At 40.7% G+C, this 18606-nt stretch overlaps 1 protein-coding gene across 1 annotated transcript in view; it reads left to right on the forward strand.

Annotated features, from left to right (window-relative positions):
• LOC117731731 (paired box protein Pax-6-like) overlaps window positions 1–17298 on the forward strand; it is an 18979-nt gene extending 1681 nt beyond the window's left edge. Inside the window, exons 2-12 of the mRNA XM_034534069.1 lie at window positions 3696–3749; window positions 8025–8155; window positions 9310–9525; window positions 10443–10605; window positions 11120–11139; window positions 13183–13318; window positions 14923–15005; window positions 15187–15337; window positions 15896–16005; window positions 16269–16410; window positions 17213–17298. Of these exons, the coding sequence (XP_034389960.1) occupies window positions 3696–3749; window positions 8025–8155; window positions 9310–9525; window positions 10443–10605; window positions 11120–11139; window positions 13183–13318; window positions 14923–15005; window positions 15187–15337; window positions 15896–16005; window positions 16269–16410; window positions 17213–17298 (1292 nt within the window). The remainder of the gene's footprint in view (window positions 1–3695; window positions 3750–8024; window positions 8156–9309; window positions 9526–10442; window positions 10606–11119; window positions 11140–13182; window positions 13319–14922; window positions 15006–15186; window positions 15338–15895; window positions 16006–16268; window positions 16411–17212) is intronic.
• Window positions 17299–18606: the final 1308 nt, after the last annotated feature.

Consider the following 18606-nt stretch of genomic DNA (forward strand, 5'->3'; position numbering starts at 1 on the left):
CCAAAGGTTCAAAGTACAACTCCTTCATTTATTTGTAGCTTGTAACAATCATCATATCTTTTTTTTTTGTGACCTAAAAAAAGGCGTATAAGAATAGGTATTATTTAAATGAATACTTCAACGGACAGACCGTATCGTGTCATATAGCCTCATCAGGTCAAACATCAAACCTCCGCTTTTGATTTGAGTTGTACTTCATGGAGGCCTAAGGGCCTGAATGATTACATCCCAACTCCCAGTGCATAGACAGGAAAGACAGAAAACATGTAGATAATCGTGTTGGAATCACATTCTAAATTCCTTAGTAAAAGTATGAATATGAATATCTGTGTAATATGCCTACAATACATGCTGTTTGGAGATGGGGGAGCTTTTTAAAATCCCAAATACAAGACGATAAAGTGCATTTTAATTGATGATCTAATTAAGTCAGCGGTTAATTAACGTCTTAATGAAATCGAATTCAATTAACTGCAAGATTAATTAGGTCGGAAGTGAATTCATCCAACATGTGAATCTGGAACATTTGTGTGTGTGTGTGTGTGTGTGTGCGTGTGTGCGTGTGTGTGTGTGTGTGTGTGTGTGTGTGTGTGTGTGTGTAGGACGGGAGCGCGCTGCCTCCATATATTCCGATGGAGCACCTGAGCCCGTGTTGTATTTCCGACAGTCAGCACAGCGGCCTCCGCAACGAGCGCGTTCATGTGTCATCATGCGCAGATAAAAATGTGTTGGCTTTCTAAAATTAAAAAATATAGTCTGTTTGAGTTTTTAAAGTCATTAGAAGCTGAATACAGAATATATTTCACCACGGGCACTAAAATACTAAATTATATGAAATACAAAATTGCAGGGGAATTCTGTTGCCTACTTTGTATCACGTGACCAACACTATTTCATGTTATCTAAACACACACTCTCTTTATAGGAACTGATCTTTCAAAATGGTCTAGTTTCTGATGTGAGTCTAGAGCAGCTTTCAGCTCGTTTTTATTAAACATCTGTATGTAAGAAGTTGTTTTGTTTCCTCACTTCAAATGAGGTGCATTAAGTCCATCACCGTTGCAACAAAAGTTGTCAGGAACTTGCTTTGGTGCATCTCTTATTGACGCAAACATGTAAACAAACAAGCGTATGAAATATACCAAACACAATACATAAAACAGATTGACGCAATATTTATATTCAGTTCAATATGACTTTATTTGTCCCAGTAAATTGTATAACATATCATTTTATTTCATAAGGCCTGCCTATAGATGTCAAACGCGCTTCTTCTTTTGAACGGCTCGGATAACAGCTGAAAAAAAAACTGTTTTATTGACTATTAAAAAAGCCGTTGATATTGTCGTGTTTTCCAAATTCCCATTAAATAATCTAAAGTTGACTTGTATGCTTCTACAGGCCCTTACCAGCAATGTGGCCTCAACCGTGTGTAGAGTACTACAAAGTATGAATACAATATTGTTATTATTATTATTATTATCATTATTATTATCATCAGCATTATTTTTATTTGTTGTTATTATGAGCATGTGGTGGGATAACGTCCGTGCCTGCAGAGCCCGGTGTTGGCCGCAGCCCCTCGCGTCTCTGCCGGCTCTTTTCTGCTCTTACGGCGCTTCAATGCGGCTGAATGAAACTTTCATATTGTCATCAGCGTGTTCAACAGAACCCTTTATGTCAGCTGGGCTGCTCAAATTGGGCTCCCCGCCGCGGTTTTGTGTCGCCGTTTTTTTTTTTTAACGAGCCGCAACTAACGAGGCAGCGACACCACAAACCCCGTCGGCACACAAAGCCCGGCGGGTACTTACCGAGCAGAGCCGCGGCTCCGCTCCCCGGCTCTTTGTCTCCTTTCACAGGGAGAAAGGCGCCGAGTTACAGCGGGGACAAGGTGCCTATAGCCGGCCTGGGTGTGCGTGTGCGTGCGTGTGTGTGTGTGTGTGTGTGTGTGTGTGTGTGTGTGTGCGCGTGTGTTCGCGTTCATTATGCAGGTTGTTAATGACAAGAGCTTCAGAGAAGGAGCCGCTTTGAAGCTGTTGTCGGAGAGCTTTTCTTCTCCTCTTTTAAGCCAACCTTCAAGGCTTTCTTTGGGTCGGAGCATCGGGACGCGGCGGAATGAATGTCATGTGCTGCTTCCTGCGCGCTCCAATGGCAACAGATAGTTCAACTGGTCGGCGTGGTAGTCTTCACACGGCCTGCGTGTGCGCGTGAGCGAGTGTGCGTGTGCGTGGATCAGGGACTTTGTCCTAACATCACCATTGGTCACAAACGGTCATCATCAGTCACTCTGAAATCATTCAGAATAATGCACACATTATTAGTATTAGGTTATGCTATTATTCAATTTCAATCTCAGGTGACTCTGATGTCCTTCTTTTTTTTATGTCTGGCAAATGTGTGCTCACCCAATTGTTCAGAATTGTTCAGACTTAAAGTAATAACTAAGACAATGTTAATTAACTAATAATATAAACAAATATGGACACATTTAGTCAAATAAACAAGCACTAGTGCAATTGTCATTCATCTTGAAACGTTGATTATTTATTATTACAGTGATGGTCCCACTAATTATAAAGTGAAGTGATGATCTATCAGACACAAGAGAAACCAGGAAGCTGGTGTGATTGGCAGGTGGATGATATAGGATGAAATAGCATTCCCTAATAATTCACAATTATCTTTTTTATTTCATTGCACTTCCATAATTCTTGGTTCGGCCTGTGCAGCGATAAGAATGTTTGTTAGTCCGTCTCTTCTGAAAGTCAGAAGCAGTTGTCTGTGTTCGGCGTGACTCCTGGAAACAGCCTCTGTTCACAACATTCAACTCAGAGTGATCTGGATTTATGTTTGCTGACTTTCGCCCTCAAAGATAATCTCAGAATGATCTTGAAAAATATGCTCCCGTAATTTCTTCTAGAGTAAAACACCAAAATCAGATATATAGTCATACAGCGTTGAAATGCTGTCTGTCCCCTGTCCCATCCATCAAATCTCGGGTATTTTGTCGTGGATTCCGTTTGCTTTTGACATATCACAAATGTGTGTCAAAGGAGTCCGAGGAAGGCCTCAAAGGGAAGAGGTCAGGTTGGTGGAAAGGTACACAAAAAGAAAGTCTTTTATCCAAGAGATTACTGCTCATGTCCCAAATGAACCAAGTGCTTTTGTTTTTTTCATTTATTTGTGTTTTTTTAATTTACATTTACAACATCAACCACGTGTGTCAAACAGTTTCAAACCGCAAACTATAAACTGGGGAAATAAATATGTAATTTTGAAGGAAACGGGGTTGTGAGTATATTCAGTTTAATAGAGAGCCTTACTTCTGCAGAAGTGTCAGTTTTGTCTGATAAACAAAAGCTTGCATTTCAATAACAGACGCCAATGTCTCTAAGAGAAAGATCTGTACAAGAAGACATGTGAGAAATTCACAAAACACTGAATCGGTCAGCGTGGTGGACTCCCAGAGTGGGACTTAAGTCTCTGCTCATAACTTTATGGACATTAGCATATATTAGCATATGAACCAATCACACAGCGGCTTGGCATTGGGCCATTTGGTCCAGACGGTGCCTGAGCATAGTTTTGTGTGTTTCAAGAATCCACCTGTGGAGATGGAAGAGGATGCTCTCTCTTCCTCTAGAGAGAGGCTGTGTGTTGTAACACCGTCACCATTCGCTTCTCTCTCTGTGCAGATTTCAGGAGCCAAACAAGCTGGGAGACTGGTGTGGCCTCCATGATGCAAAACAGTGAGTTACACCACCATTTTTTATTTTTGTGTTAATGTATCGACAGCTGTTTTAATAATAAATTCATTCTATAGGCATGCATATGTAAACATATTATATGTATACACCACTGAAAACTACTCCAAGGGGCCAAATAAAATCGACGTGCTACATTTGGATATTTTGTGAAGACAAAATCAAATGCAAGCACCAGCTGAGCTCCACGAGCAACATTCTGATCTGGAAGCGGCTTTCTCTCTTTCAATTACTGCTCACTGGCATTCTAGTCTTCCCCGGTTCTGGTGCTGTAACACGTCTGCTAACGTGGACCAGTTCTGGTTTGTCCCATCTTGGGTCTTAACTGCAGTTTGAAAACAGACCCATACTTTGGATCTGTTGAGACATGCGGCACTTCCATCAAGTGCCGCATGTCTCAATAATTACTGCGAGGAACTTTTAACTGGTTATGAAACCATCTCAAATTATTCCCGGTGACTCTTGATGACCTTCACAAAACCATCTGAGAGAAGATGGTCTTTGTCTATGTAGTTACTCTTAATGCTCGTCATCAGTGCCACAGCGCAAAATCAGACTAAAATAAGCAGGTTCATCAGAATCTCCTTCAGACCCCTGCAGAGACCAGCCCCACCTGGACCGACCCAGTTCTGGCTTCGACAAAGTAGAGTTTTCTAAAAGAGACTCTAGCGCCAAAATCATCAGTCAATGAAAGTTCCTCGTAGTAACTTTAAATTCAGCTACTAATTGGACTTCTGAATGTCATTGTGAATAATAAATTGTCAAGTCAAAAACCTTTTGAATGGAACTGATAATGAACTTCAACTGATCTCTTCTTTCTTTCTGCGGGACAAGAGGTCCATGCTGTCTGCAGTGAAGGTGTGTGGATTACTTCTCTCTCTCTCTCTGTGCGTGTGTGTGTGTGTGTGTGTGTGTGTGTGTGTGTGTGTCCCACACTACACTGCCTCTACTGCTTCTTTGTAGATGACGCTGCTGGACAGTTCTGGCCCGGTTTGCGTTCGGCAGCAGTATTGGGTTAAATGTCTGACTGTTACCTCATCACCTCCACTTTAATCAATTCTAATTTCAAATAGTGAAAATAGAGCAGCTGGAGGTTGTTGAGGTGTAACTGAAGGTGAACACCAATATTCATCTGCTAAGATCATTAGTGAGTGAAGCACAGGTTACATTAGTAATTGATTGGAATGAAAGTGGGCGGCGTGCTCCGCTAGTGCCGACCGCCCGGTCAGCATCGAACTCTCTTTAGTATCGTGTAGACTTGAATTATTCCCATTGGCTGTAAACGGATCTATTGTTCCCTTACCAAAACCAAGTGTTTATTATTGTAACCATGACGACCAAGCTTCGTCAACCTTGATGAACGTTCCCTGAACCTCGCCAAATCTTATTTAGTGCCTGACCAAATCTTCACCATAGTTTCACGTCATAATACAGGTTTATTTCTTGATATTTGCATTTGCAGCAGTTTTCGATGTGCACAGACAAATGATGTCGTTCTGGCGCTCAAACGATGCGTTATGCTGCTTAGTGTGGAGAAAACCACGGTACACGGTTAAAGAGAAAGTTAATTGAAGTCAGGTTCAGTGGGAATGAGCTGATTTAAAGTGAAAGCTGCTGAGCTGCTCCCAGAGGCCCTCCTGCTTACTCTGTGTGTGTGTGTGTGTGTGTGTGCGTGTGTGTGTGTGTGTGAGTGTGTGTGTGTGTGTGCCACAGAGGGACCACAGCCAAATTGACTCCATATGTCTGTCTATTAATTGTGTGTCAGCAGAAGAGAAGCCCGGGTGTGTTCCTCTGGGAAATGACACCGTGATTAACATTTCTACAGCGAAGCGGTCGCCCCCTGAACGCAGCGAGTGAACGCAATGTGAGCCAGCGTGAGGGAGAGTTAGAGGGTGAAATCATCACGTCACAAAGTCAACAGCGGCTTGCATGCGGGTCGCGGCTCTTCTTCTAATTTAGTTAGCCAGAAGAGAAGTTCAAAGCCGTGACGGTGTAAGGTGTATTGGAAGGTGTGTTCCAGGTTATCCATCTTGTTGTTGTTTTTTTAGCTCTTTTTTTCGAGGGAAGGAGCGGGTGAATGTCAGAGAGAATCTCCCTTTGCCTCTCCCCTCTGTCCTCTATATGGATGGAAAGTAATGTAATAGATTACATTGAGCTAAATTGTGTACTGCTTTTGCTAATAGCGTCTGTTTTTATGAAGGAACGCTTTTACAAAATGCGTAAATTACGTAAACTAGGAGAAGGCCTTGAGCACAATAAATATCAGGCCGACAGGTCCAGCAGTGTGTAACATTAGCTGTGGACAGACAGACACATGAACACACGCATGATCTCCCCACTGGCTTACGTCGGCTGGAGATAAACAGCCAACAACCCTCGTTGGCCACATTGTTGCTGCTGCCTCCCTTTTGGTTTAGGGTTTAGAGTTTAGTTTGGTTCTGGTTCGGGAACAATCGCGGTCTGGTTGACAGTTGGAAACAAGCAGCTGTCTCCTCTGTTCAAATCACTTGCTTTGTTAGCCATCCACAGAAACCTCCGCCCACTCGGGTTTGCGGGGCGACAACATCACACTACTTCCTACCTCTGCCCTTAACCAACCGGTATATTTCCCATGGTCTTTAGAGGTCACAGAGGTCAACATAAACACATGACACAGGTCACATTTAGGTGTTTGAACAAGAAGTGATGCTGTCAATTTTCATGGGAGGACAGTCTCAAAGAACCTGCAGGTAACGGTGGCCGCTGAAACTAAAGGTGACGTCCAGACTTTACTAAGTCGACAACTCCTTGATAATGTTGCACAATGAACGTTATTTCTTGGTTTTAATTTCTGGAAAAATTGTTTGAAGAAGCCGATGACCTTATTAAACAAGATTAAATACTTTTGTTTTGAGGATAGAAATGTCTTGATGAACATCAGGATATTTTGCATTGTGTTTCCCAACGTGCTTATATATATATATATATATATATATATATATATATATATATATATATATTATATATTCTAAAATACATTGTTCTTATTCATATATGTGGTAGTCATCTTTCTCATGATGACTGAACTGAGCGTTGATAGTGAAACCCCTTTTGATTTACAGCAGGCCCTCTTCACTGCTCTCACGTTGTGTGTGTGTGTGTGTGTGTGTGTGTGTGTGTGTGTCTGTCTGTGTGTATGATTTATTAATATCCTGTTGAGAGGTTTATAAATCTGCAATATGCTTTCCCCCCACAGAGCCATTAACAGACAATAGACAATTGATTTAGTGTAAATCCCTACTTAACCTGCACAGTGTGGTCTGCTGCTGTGAGAGAAACATGTCAGATGTGCAACATGTTGATCAGTTCTAAGCTCCACCCAGAAACCTCCAGCCCTGTCACTCAAACAGTGTTGGTCTTCCTCTGTGATGGAGCTGTAATTTAGCTAAAGACAGTGCTGTTGGTGTGTGACCTTGTGGGTCTGCATTCCCTGACAGTTCCTTATAAATACAATATAATTGGAGTTATTTTATAATTCGTCCATCTCCATGAAGTAAAATGTGTTGCTCAGATTCAAATTTGATGAATGATGAATTAAAATATCAGCTGCATTTCTGATAGCCTTTCTGAAAAAGAGCACAACTATATATATAATTCTCTCACTTATAGATATATAGATATAGGTCACTGAAAGGGCCCAGGGGCCCAAAGAGTCAGAAAGTCTACAAATAGACACAAAGCAACTACAAATAGTGACAACAGAACTACAAAGACTCACCAAACCACTACAAAGAGACACACCACAACAACAAAGAGACACAAAACAAGTACAAAGACACACCAAACAACTAGACACAACTACAAAGGGACACAAAACAACTACAAAGACACACACAAATATTATAAAGAGACATAACACATAGGAGAGTTGGTGTGACTTTGTGCATGTCTCTGGAAACCTAATTTTAATATTTCTAAGTGCTAAAATATAGCATGTACTGTAAAGAAGAACATATCTTCATAATAACTCATTAGAAACTTGAGATACTTTCCTCTCTCCATCTCCACTAAACTGTGTTCCTTGCTGTACGCTCCCCTCTTCCCTCGTATGTGCCTGATCAGTGTGGCTTCAGTTCATTGTAGATAGACTTCACTTTTCACCACCACTCAGTTTTCTCTGCTTTAAAATTGAATCATTAATTGAATCACTAGATTTTAATCACTATAGAGCAGTAAACACATTTCTGAAAACCTTTTTTTCTACTGTGTATGTGTGTGTAGGTCACAGTGGAATAAACCAGCTGGGAGGTGTGTTTGTGAATGGGAGACCTTTACCTGATTCTACCAGGCAGAAGATAGTGGAGCTGGCACACAGTGGAGCTCGACCTTGTGACATATCCAGAATACTGCAGGTAATCTCGTCATGCTTCGAGTTTATACTCTCAGAGGGGTCACTAACAGTGGTAGTATAGATACGCAGAAAAACACGCAGTAGAAATGTTACAATGCGTTAGAAGTTAGGGGTTCAGCATCCATGTGTACATTGTATGTCAATGTCCTCCCAAGAAAAATGACAGCATCAGTCATTTCCTGAAATGCCGACATGAGGGCCATGTGAATCATGACCACGGTCATAACAAACAAGGAACAAGGAACAAAGAAGGAAGTGGCGTGGCGTGATGCCTTGTAGCAAGGGGGGTCAGGGTGGATGATTGAGTTGAAAAAAGCATTCGACTTTGACATTGGAGACCACTGCTCATTTCCTTGGTTCTACGACCACCAATGGGTTGTGTTCCCTGATTTAGTATTGCAATCCAATAACAGTGGGCAGTTTGGCAAAACCTCCACCTGTAGCAAAGTCAATGCAGCAGAACCAGAGATGATCTTTGCTTTATTCAACACATTTCTCTTTCTTGTTAAAACCTGACTTGGAACCAACAGTTCTGCAGGGAATTCAGACATTATTTTGAATCCCACTGCTTTTCTTGGTTAAACCTGGGTAGCTTTCAAGTGCTTAAATTACAGAGGTACCGGTAATCTGATTTGTACAGGTCCAATGCCCTGATCATGGGGGTATCAGACTCTAACTAGTCGGGACCAATGCCTAACCCATTGTCTCTGCCTCAGTCAGCTACGCGTTTTGCCAATAAATGCAACGGGATTCATGATCACGGTGGGAATCTGGGAGGTTACGCTAGTAGCGGATAACACCACCTCAGCAGGCTACAGAGGTCTGGTCAGACAACTTCTTTCTCACTCCACAACCCCAGATCTTTTAGGCTCCAGCCTCAACCAGCACTGCTTGAGTGACATCACTTGAGGCAATTGATCAGATTTTGCACTGCTCCCTAGGGATGCTAAAGGTTTCATGCAACTTTTTTTCACACATGCAGCAGGGCTCTCCAAAACCTGTAAACACATGTTGAGGTGTTAAATTGGCTCTCCTTTAACCATTGCCGTGATCGTTCCTTGGATCATCTACCAAACGGAAACTTCTTGGATGCCAACATTTTTTCTTGCCCCAGTTATGAATAACGTGTGTGATGTGTGCTGTTTTTATGTCCAGGTGTCGAACGGCTGTGTGAGTAAGATCTTGGGCCGATATTACGAGACAGGTTCGATCCGTCCTCGGGCCATAGGAGGGAGTAAACCCAGGGTGGCCACAACAGAGGTGGTGGGGAAGATTGCTCAGTACAAGAGGGAGTGTCCGTCCATTTTCGCCTGGGAGATCAGAGACCGACTGCTGGCAGAGGGAGTCTGCACCAACGACAATATACCCAGTGTAAGACCCTTCTGTTCTACTGCCAAGTCATGTCACTCAGAGGTTTGTGGAAGGAAAGCTAGATTATAGCGAAACCTTGTACTAACAGCTGATGTATTTGTTATTGCACACTATTACAGCAGGCGTGCTGGTTGGATTGGTACTAATGGTTTGTTGGAGTGGGCAGATGCTGTCTTAGAAAACCTTATTTCAATGTTCAGTGAAAGAATGTCTTTGGCTTCTGTGCTGAGTTTTTCCCAATGAGACAGAATATCAAATCCCATTTGATTTTACCGCTAAAATGTGGGCGTACTTGATTGATGCATGGAGGTCATGATATTATTGGTTGAAATTAGTTGGCCTTGGTTTTTGTAAGCACACGTCATATTTGATTTGACAGGAACAATGATGATTGGATTTGAAAAGTAGAAATATGAAGAAATATATGTTTTGCATATATTGTCAAAAGCGTTAGAAGGGCATTTTTCATTTAAGTTTGACTTTAAATTGCATATCAAAAGTGAATACAAAAATGCTTTTCACTAAAATCAAAATCACACACTATCTTATCTTTGCACACAGGTTTAAAGTTATGTATGTGGAACAGTTAGCCTCCCCTATGTTAGCTCAATTCATAAATAGATATGGACTTAAAAAAAAAAAAAAGAAAGAAGCAAAATAGACGTGAACCTATTGATGGTCGGTACAAAAGTACAAATTGTAATTTAAATGTCTCAAATATACTTTAATGACTACGTATTTAAATGTACATAAAAAAACAAAACCTAAATGACTGGAGATACCAAATTAATTATGACATCCTTGACTTTCGGATATCTTTCACAATCTTTGGTTCCTAAGTTTCTGATAACCAATGCCTTACATATCCAACACAATGGTTTGCTCTTATGTAACCACATTGTTGTGTTCATCACCAGGTTTCATCAATAAATCGAGTGCTCCGGAACCTGGTCAGTGATAAGCAGCAAATGGGCACAGTGGGAGCTGAAGGGATGTTTGACAAACTCAAGATGCTCAATGGACAAACCACCTGGGGAGGACGCTCAGGGTGGTACGCTGGGACTACACTCCCCACCACTGGTAAGACTCTAACTCCACTACTACTACTACTACTACAGTACTGATGGTGAAGCAGAAGCAGGGGTGAGGGCCGAGTGAGAGTGTGGCTGATTAGAGATGAGAGGCCAGCGATATGAGTTCACCACTATATAGTGGAAACAACCATCTGGCACCGGATGAAAGAAGAGCTGCGGCGGTTCTCATACAGCTTTTGTAGCTACACCTACAAAAGTTAAGGTGGATAAATCCAACAAAACGCTTCATTATTTTAACCCAAACCATGTTCTTTGTTCACCGTGTTGCCTAAACCTAGCTCAGTATTTTGTGTTCTCCAAGTAGTTTTATTAACTAAACCTAAAGTTTTTTCCTGTGAAGTTTCTTTGAAAAGAATGTCTGCATGTAACAACCTGAAATTGACACGTGCTGCTGGACATTGGTAGGAAACCGGAATAGTGGAGGAGGAGCTTTTTCTTAAGATAACATACGGACCGTTCCATGAACACACATTGAGAGCTTGGGTTGAAATACTAGAGAGGTTGCCAGAGGCTGGCAGGCGTGCAGGTGAACAGGGATCCTGGTAGACAGCAGGACAGGAACCACACAAACAGAAAGAGACCAACCGTGGACCTGGAGAGGGAAACACAGAGAAACACAAGGGATCCACAGAGGAAAGCACAAAGAAGGTTGAGAACCTTTATCTCCAGCACGAGCATGCGTGGGTCTGACGAACCTTTGACACAAAATAAAGAATGCAAGTTTAAAGTCGCACATGAGACAGATGTGAGGTAAGCTGACAGAAAAACAACGAAAGTTATTGTGTTTCTGAGTTTGAAAGCTAATTTTACAGAGATTATTCTCTGTAGGAATATATACAAAATGACGTACAAAATGATAACACAAGACAATACCCAAGTTAATTTCAATTACCGCACAGGACACAACTTTGATACCAAAATAGTGTTCCCCTTCCTATTTTATCACACTCATTTTATGTATTAGTGTCAGTATTCCTGACTGTGACGACTACCTTCTTCAGTCAGTTTTGCCCCACTGTGCCATGCCTTTAATTATTTTAAAAAATCACATTATTATACTGGACAGAGGGCGCATTGTATAGATTTGACATAAGCAGCTTCCTTTAGAGTGTGTGGCTGAGGGCCCCATTTGCTGTATGGAGGAGGCTCATATGCTGCTGCTCCTCCTCCAGCACCCTGGGATTACAACAGTGAAACAAAGTCATGCTATACTACCACGGCTGCTGCCTCCCCATCCGTCTACAGCATGTTTGTGCCTGTGTGTGTGTGTGTGTGTGTGTGTGTGTGTGTGTGTGAGAGAGACAGAGAGAGAGAGAGAGAGAGAGTAGGGGAGGGAGAATGGGGCGTCTGCTCTCATTTGTGTCTCTTTCTGCCTGACTGACTGTGACAATGAGCAATGGCTTCATTCTGTTTTGCAGTCTCCGTCTGCTGGGGATAATGAATAATTAGGCTAGCACCACAAATAACACGAGTTCCACAGGGAGGTGGAGTCGAGCTCCCGTCTGCTCGGGGATCTCACGTTGGAGATCTCCACTCTGAAGTGCCCACCACCTTCTCTCATCTTTGCATGGGTTCATTCCATGGATCTGAATATGACATTTTGTATTGTCTACGCGGATCAAGGCCTGGGTTTGAGTGACGTGCCGCAGCCATTGATTGAGTTGGAATTGCTAATATACCTGCTCGAGCAATGTTTCATATGGATTATTTTCTGGAGACCCAAAAACACACAAAAACGTAGAGACCAAATTCAAAAGTCAGTATTATATTTACACAGTTAGAAGAGAGACTGGACAATGCTGACCATTTCTATTGCCATTTCCAGGTCACATTATGTTATTAACCAGCCATATGAGACCCAATAAATACACTGAGGAGGCGTGAAGAGGATCTTGTTGTTTGTTCCCCTCTCATCGGTAAAACAAACAGAATGTATACGGGCCTTTCACGTGTCATAAGTAAGGTACAATTATCAGAACATTATGCAAATTGGGCCTGCGGCTCAAAGGTGTACTGCAGATGATAACATTCTCAAAATTAATTTTGCAACCCGAATAAAATCTCCTGCTACCCACCTGTTGGTCTCGACCCAGTCTGCCACATTATTGGAATCAATCAAATGTCTCATTACCCACTAAAAGCTGTTCAAGTGCTAGGATTTGATTTTCTTTGACGATATTGTTATTAAGATCATCGTGTAGTTGGTCAAAAAATACATCTACTCACAGTTTTGAGCATCTCCTTAAACATTTCCATGTTTATTATATTTTAACTGCTATAGGTCAAAGTGGTGTATTGCTGTTTCTACTCCACTACATGTATTTGATAGCTGGAGTCACTTTATAAATTAAGATTTCACTTATAAAACAGGAAACATTTTTTATTATTGTAAATTAAACTACATGATATTTAAGTATATTTTCTGAAAATGAATATATTTCCAAATTCAGCCTTCATCTTTTGATGGCAAGTTTTAACATTGTACAATGTGAAGACCTGTTTGAGCCCAGACCCAACTTCCTTCCTTCCTCCTCTCCTTGGTGCAGAGTGTCCACAGGCCGAGGGAGGAGAGAACACCATATCAGTTAGTTCCACCGGTGAAGACTCAGAGGAGACTCAGATGAGGCTTCAGCTGAAGAGGAAACTACAGAGAAACAGAACGTCATTCACACAGGACCAGATAGAAGCGCTGGAGAAAGGTGACTGCTAGTTGTTTATCCGTACATAATACACCCACATACCTACATTTATACATATGGGTGAGTTGTTTTCTTTGTAAATGTTTGGGGGGGTTCTGAGTGGAAAATATCCACTTTGACTCAACCGAGCCATGTCAGATTCACACTTCGGTTCCACAGTAACATGGTCTTGAAACACAATAAAACCATTTTTAACCTGTTTCTATCCAATGTTCAGATTTATATTCTGAAAACTTGTGCAAATTAGCACATATCTATTAAGATAATGCGGCATTACATATTTAAACATACATTTTCAGAACACTTGCAATACAAAACAAATGTGATATTATTTTCATGTAGGTAGTCAAATGGGGAAGTTCCATGGTGATTAGTTAAAACTTTTTTCTGGGTCACCTGTAGTGTCTCCCCGAGGGAGACATTTTAAAATATCTCTGACAAATGCCATGTTCTTCCACACTAATATAAAGAAAGACCAATGACAGCTAAACAATATTTGAATGTATTCAATCAGGAATGATCCATGATGACGTCACCATGAAGAGGAGAACTGTCATGTCTTGTCTACTGTCACCTAACACATCTCGTAATATGATACAGTATGTTGTACTGTTCATGATGATTGCATGTCCTGGAAAACATGCCCATTGTTTTGAACATGGCAAAAGTCTGTTAAATCACCCAATTCTTAACAAAGTTCTGGAATTTGGCAAACAGCAAGTCCCCTTCTAAGCTATCGCATAAAAACATTGGCTGATTATTCTGGGCTGCCTGGGCTGACTTGATTCTCCATAGATGCCCTGATACAGATATAGGAGTTAGTCATCTGCATATGGCAACATACACATTAGCCAATGATTTGTAACTATGTCAGCTTTATATATATATATATATATATATATATATATATATATATATGTATTTTTTTTTCAAGGTGTAGTTATATCACATAAAAGAAAAAACAGTTGAAGGATGAAGTAATAAGAGCCCGAGTTTGTCATGATGTGAGTTGTGCAGTTGTCCAGACAGAACATATATGGCAGTGCTGAATATGAGAAGTGATTCATTGAAACATTTGTAAAAGGCCGAAGCACAGCACCTCACAGCACTTCATTACAGCCGATGATGGAACCCATTGCTTCACTATTATTTTGTTACTGTAAAATGTACTCTGCTGATGTAAACCAATTAGAAATGGCTCAACAAGTTATCATGTAATTCAATTCAATTCAGTTCAGTTTATTTTGTATAGCCCACAATCACAAATTACAAATTATCCTCAGAGGGCTTTACAATATGTACACATACGACATCCCTGACCTTTGACCTCACATCAGATCAGGAAAAACTCCCCAAAAATAACCTTTCACTGGGAAAAAAGTGAAGAAACCTTCAGGAGAGCAACAAAGGAGGATCCCTCTCCCCGGATGGACAGAAGCAATAGATGTCATGTGTACAGAATGAACAGAGTTACAGAGTTATATAAACACATTATATGAATATGACAATGTATGAATGGACCTCCACAATCCATGAAACAGAAGGAGGTAGAGAGGAGGGGGGCCATGGAGCATCAGCAATGACACAATATGCTTTTGTTCCAGAATTTGAAAGGACTCACTATCCAGATGTGTTTGCCCGAGAACGCCTTGCCAACAAAATAGACCTTCCAGAGGCAAGAATACAGGTAGGCTCTGTTATATATCATCATTGTAGGTGTGTATGTCTGAGTGTTCCATTTTGAAATACAGTATGGTTTTCATTAAATAGCATTAATGTGTCAGTATTGTTTTACCAGACTTGAAAACAAATGTAAACCTCTCCTTTAACCTTATGACAATGTATGTCTTCTATTCTGGAATGTGCAGGTTTGGTTTTCCAACAGACGAGCAAAATGGAGAAGAGAGGAGAAGCTAAGAAATCAACGTCGTCAAGTGTCCAACTCCTCCAACCATATCCCCATCAGCAGCAGCTTCAACAACAGTGTTTACCAGCCAATACCACAACCTACTACACCAGGTACTGAGGACATGTACTACAAGTGCATATACTATTTGACTGACACTTATTATGAGCATAATAACAAATGGATGATGTTTAAGTTGTTATTGTACTAACAGTTCATTTTGCATGCCTGTATTATGCTTTTGGGTTGTTTGTCCGTACGTTCTTCTTGTCCATTCTTGTGAACTGCAAACCTCCCCCTAGATTCAAGGATGAACTGATCATATTTTGTTGGTCAAAGGTCATTGTGACCTCACAAAACACCATAACCTTTTGGCCATATCAAGAATTGATTGGATATATTTTGTGTAGCCCAATATTACAAATTTGCCTCAGAGGGCTTTACAATCTGTACACATAAACCACTGACCCTACAATGAATGGGGTCTGCTACTTAACCTCAGGTGGTAGAGTTTTGAGATGTACCTGTGACTTACACAACTATTTCATGGACCATCTATCTCCCCTGCGTCCACCAGTGTCATGGACGTATTGTACTATCTTGAATGTTAAGTTATATTGCCTGTGTTATATTGATGTTCTCATCATTTCCCCATCCTTATCTCTCTCTAGTGTCCTTCTCATCAGGATCCATGTTGGGAAGGTCAGATCCAGTTCTGTCCAACAGCTACAGCCTACCAGCCATGCCAAGCTTCAGTATGGCTGCCAGCCTGCCTATGCAAGTAAGATTATTTTCCAAGACAGCACAATACACAACTAATCAAGCACCGGAAAACCTCAAGTAAGAGATATCATCTTCATGTGTTTCAGAATGGTTTCAGCTTGGCTGATAAACATACAGTTGATGTGTGCCTATAGTTGCTTAGAACATCTTTGTGGAAATGTTTGCCAGCAGTGAAAAGTAGTTGTCAATTGAATAACTTGTTAATCTAAATTGAATAAAAATACATAGAAAAAGGCATATAATATTAATTTATGTTTCCAGGCATCCAGCCAGCCCTCTTATTCCTGCATGCTGCCCACCAGCCCCACTGTAAATGGAAGAAGTTATGAGACATATACTCCTCCACACATGCAGCCACACATCAACAGCCAATCAATGACGTCCTCTGTACCGTCGTCAACAGGTAGGAAAGCTATCCAACTTGAAGCTATTTCAAAATTTGGAGAAACATTAAGAAAAGTAAAGGTTATTAAAGGCTAAAACTCTTAAAGTCTGAACAGTTGATAATTCTGAATATTCACCTGTAGAGTGATTCCGTTTTTTAAAGAAACTTCACCCCAAAATGACTAATTGTATATCAATTACCCACCATGTTACCTTGAATTCTAGGATAACACAGGGTTTAGGGAAGATGATACATTTAAGGAAGATGTATGTGTTTTTGGAAGTTGTGAGCATAAATTAGACTTTGATTATATTTCAGGAGTGTGTTAAACAATGTCTTGATATAGTTTTGAGGTTGTAAAACACGGCCAACATTATCTTCAATTCATCAAGACTTCTCCAGTTTTGGATTCTTCGTTCGTTGTGGAGGCATACGGGAAGAAACAAGGTTTTCTTCAAGGATTCTATGTAACATGTGGAGAGTAACTGATATAAATACACATGGTCATGTGGGGGAAGTATATAAGGCAGCAGCAAACCTTCAGAAACTGGATGATCAAATACAAATCTTTGACACACGTTTACCAAAGATTCATGTATCCTCTTTAGTATTTTTGGAATCTTCAGAATCTCGTATTTACAATAAAGTTATGTAGGCTTGGACATTGCTCAGCTGTACCACAGATACCACAACATAGGTTTAGAAAGACTTTTTAGAACTTAATGTGCAACTGTGCAACCTCTACAACTTGCTTTGCATTGAGAACTTTGTTGTGTCGTGGCTGTCAACTCTAATAACCTCTTTTTTCTCCTATCAACAGGTCTGATTTCACCTGGTGTCTCAGTTCCGGTCCAAGTTCCAGGAAATGAAGCGGACATGTCACAGTACTGGCCACGCCTCCAGTGATGTCATTTCCCTCGGCAATCGTTCTCGCCTGCGGTGATCAGCGCGGTGACTGCTGCAACATGACTGTATGGACATCAAAGCATGACCTAGCCCTACTCTACAGCTTGAATGTGAAGAAGGACCTGAAGCAGACTGCAACGCAACGAATGAACATGAAGGAATTACTCTCATTAATGTTTGCGAGAAAATGTTCAAACCAAATTCTGGAGACAAGCAGGACAGAAGTACTCTTCCAAATGAAGGAATTTAAAATCCCTACAAACCAGTACAAGTTCAGCGACTGTACAACTGGATCCACGTTTCTTGGGGAGATCTGTCGCCACGTATTCCCCAGCTGCCATTCAAAGTTTGGTTGGTGAGGACACTTTGGCACAAGTCCAGGATGACAAGCTCCAGCCTGAGCTGTACTCAGGAAGCTCAACACTAAACTCCAGACAGGAATAAACTGCTCCGTGTCCATTTGGAAATTCTGTGGGAAGACATATTACCTCCACTTTAAGTTCCTAATTTATATCATGTTGGTGTATTTGTAGCAAAAAAAAAAAAAAAAAAGACATTGACTAAAGGGAGGAACTTAATAAAACCTGAAATGAACTGTGAATTTGTTTCATCAGCAGATTCCAAAAGCTCCGGCCTGGAATGTGTATAGAATTTCAGAATGTGGATTCTGGTGATATGTGTTTGGTATTGTAAAAAAAAAAAACTGATCTGGATGTAATCTGGTAAACAGGCATGGACTCTGATTTTGAATTTAAAAAACAATGTTTAGGGGAAAAAAAATAATCTCAGATTGTTTTAATTCCAAAGCTCTTATGTCCATAAACTCTACAGCAAAGCAACTATTAAAGACTGAAGCGGAACAAACACTCTGCTAGTTTATGAAAAGTGAAAATTAGAATGTGTCTGGGATGTAAATCTGTTTCTAATTTTAAAGTGTAAAGTATTTGTCTTCTCCAGTGATCTGGGAGGGTTTCCACAATAAAGTTATTTCAATTATATGACTTGTTACAGTCTATGGTATTGTTATGGATTTATACATAGCATTCATCTTTTATTTGTTGAACCTTCCTTGTGAATCTGTGACAAGAAGCACTGAAGCTGTCTGGAGGCTGTATGGTCTGTATGTCTGGAGGATGTACAGTCAAACAAACACCAAGTGTGAAACCAAGTTGACTTATTTCACGGTAGTTTTGTTACAAAACGAACATACTTAACTTATACCAGTTATGTAACAAACGTACTTAGTTCAACCCAAACCACAATCTTTTCCCGAAGCCTTAACAAGTAGTTGTGTTTCTTAAATCCTAA

Source organism: Cyclopterus lumpus, chromosome 6, assembly GCF_009769545.1.
Source record: "Cyclopterus lumpus isolate fCycLum1 chromosome 6, fCycLum1.pri, whole genome shotgun sequence".
NCBI classification, from domain to species: Eukaryota; Metazoa; Chordata; class Actinopteri; order Perciformes; family Cyclopteridae; genus Cyclopterus; species Cyclopterus lumpus.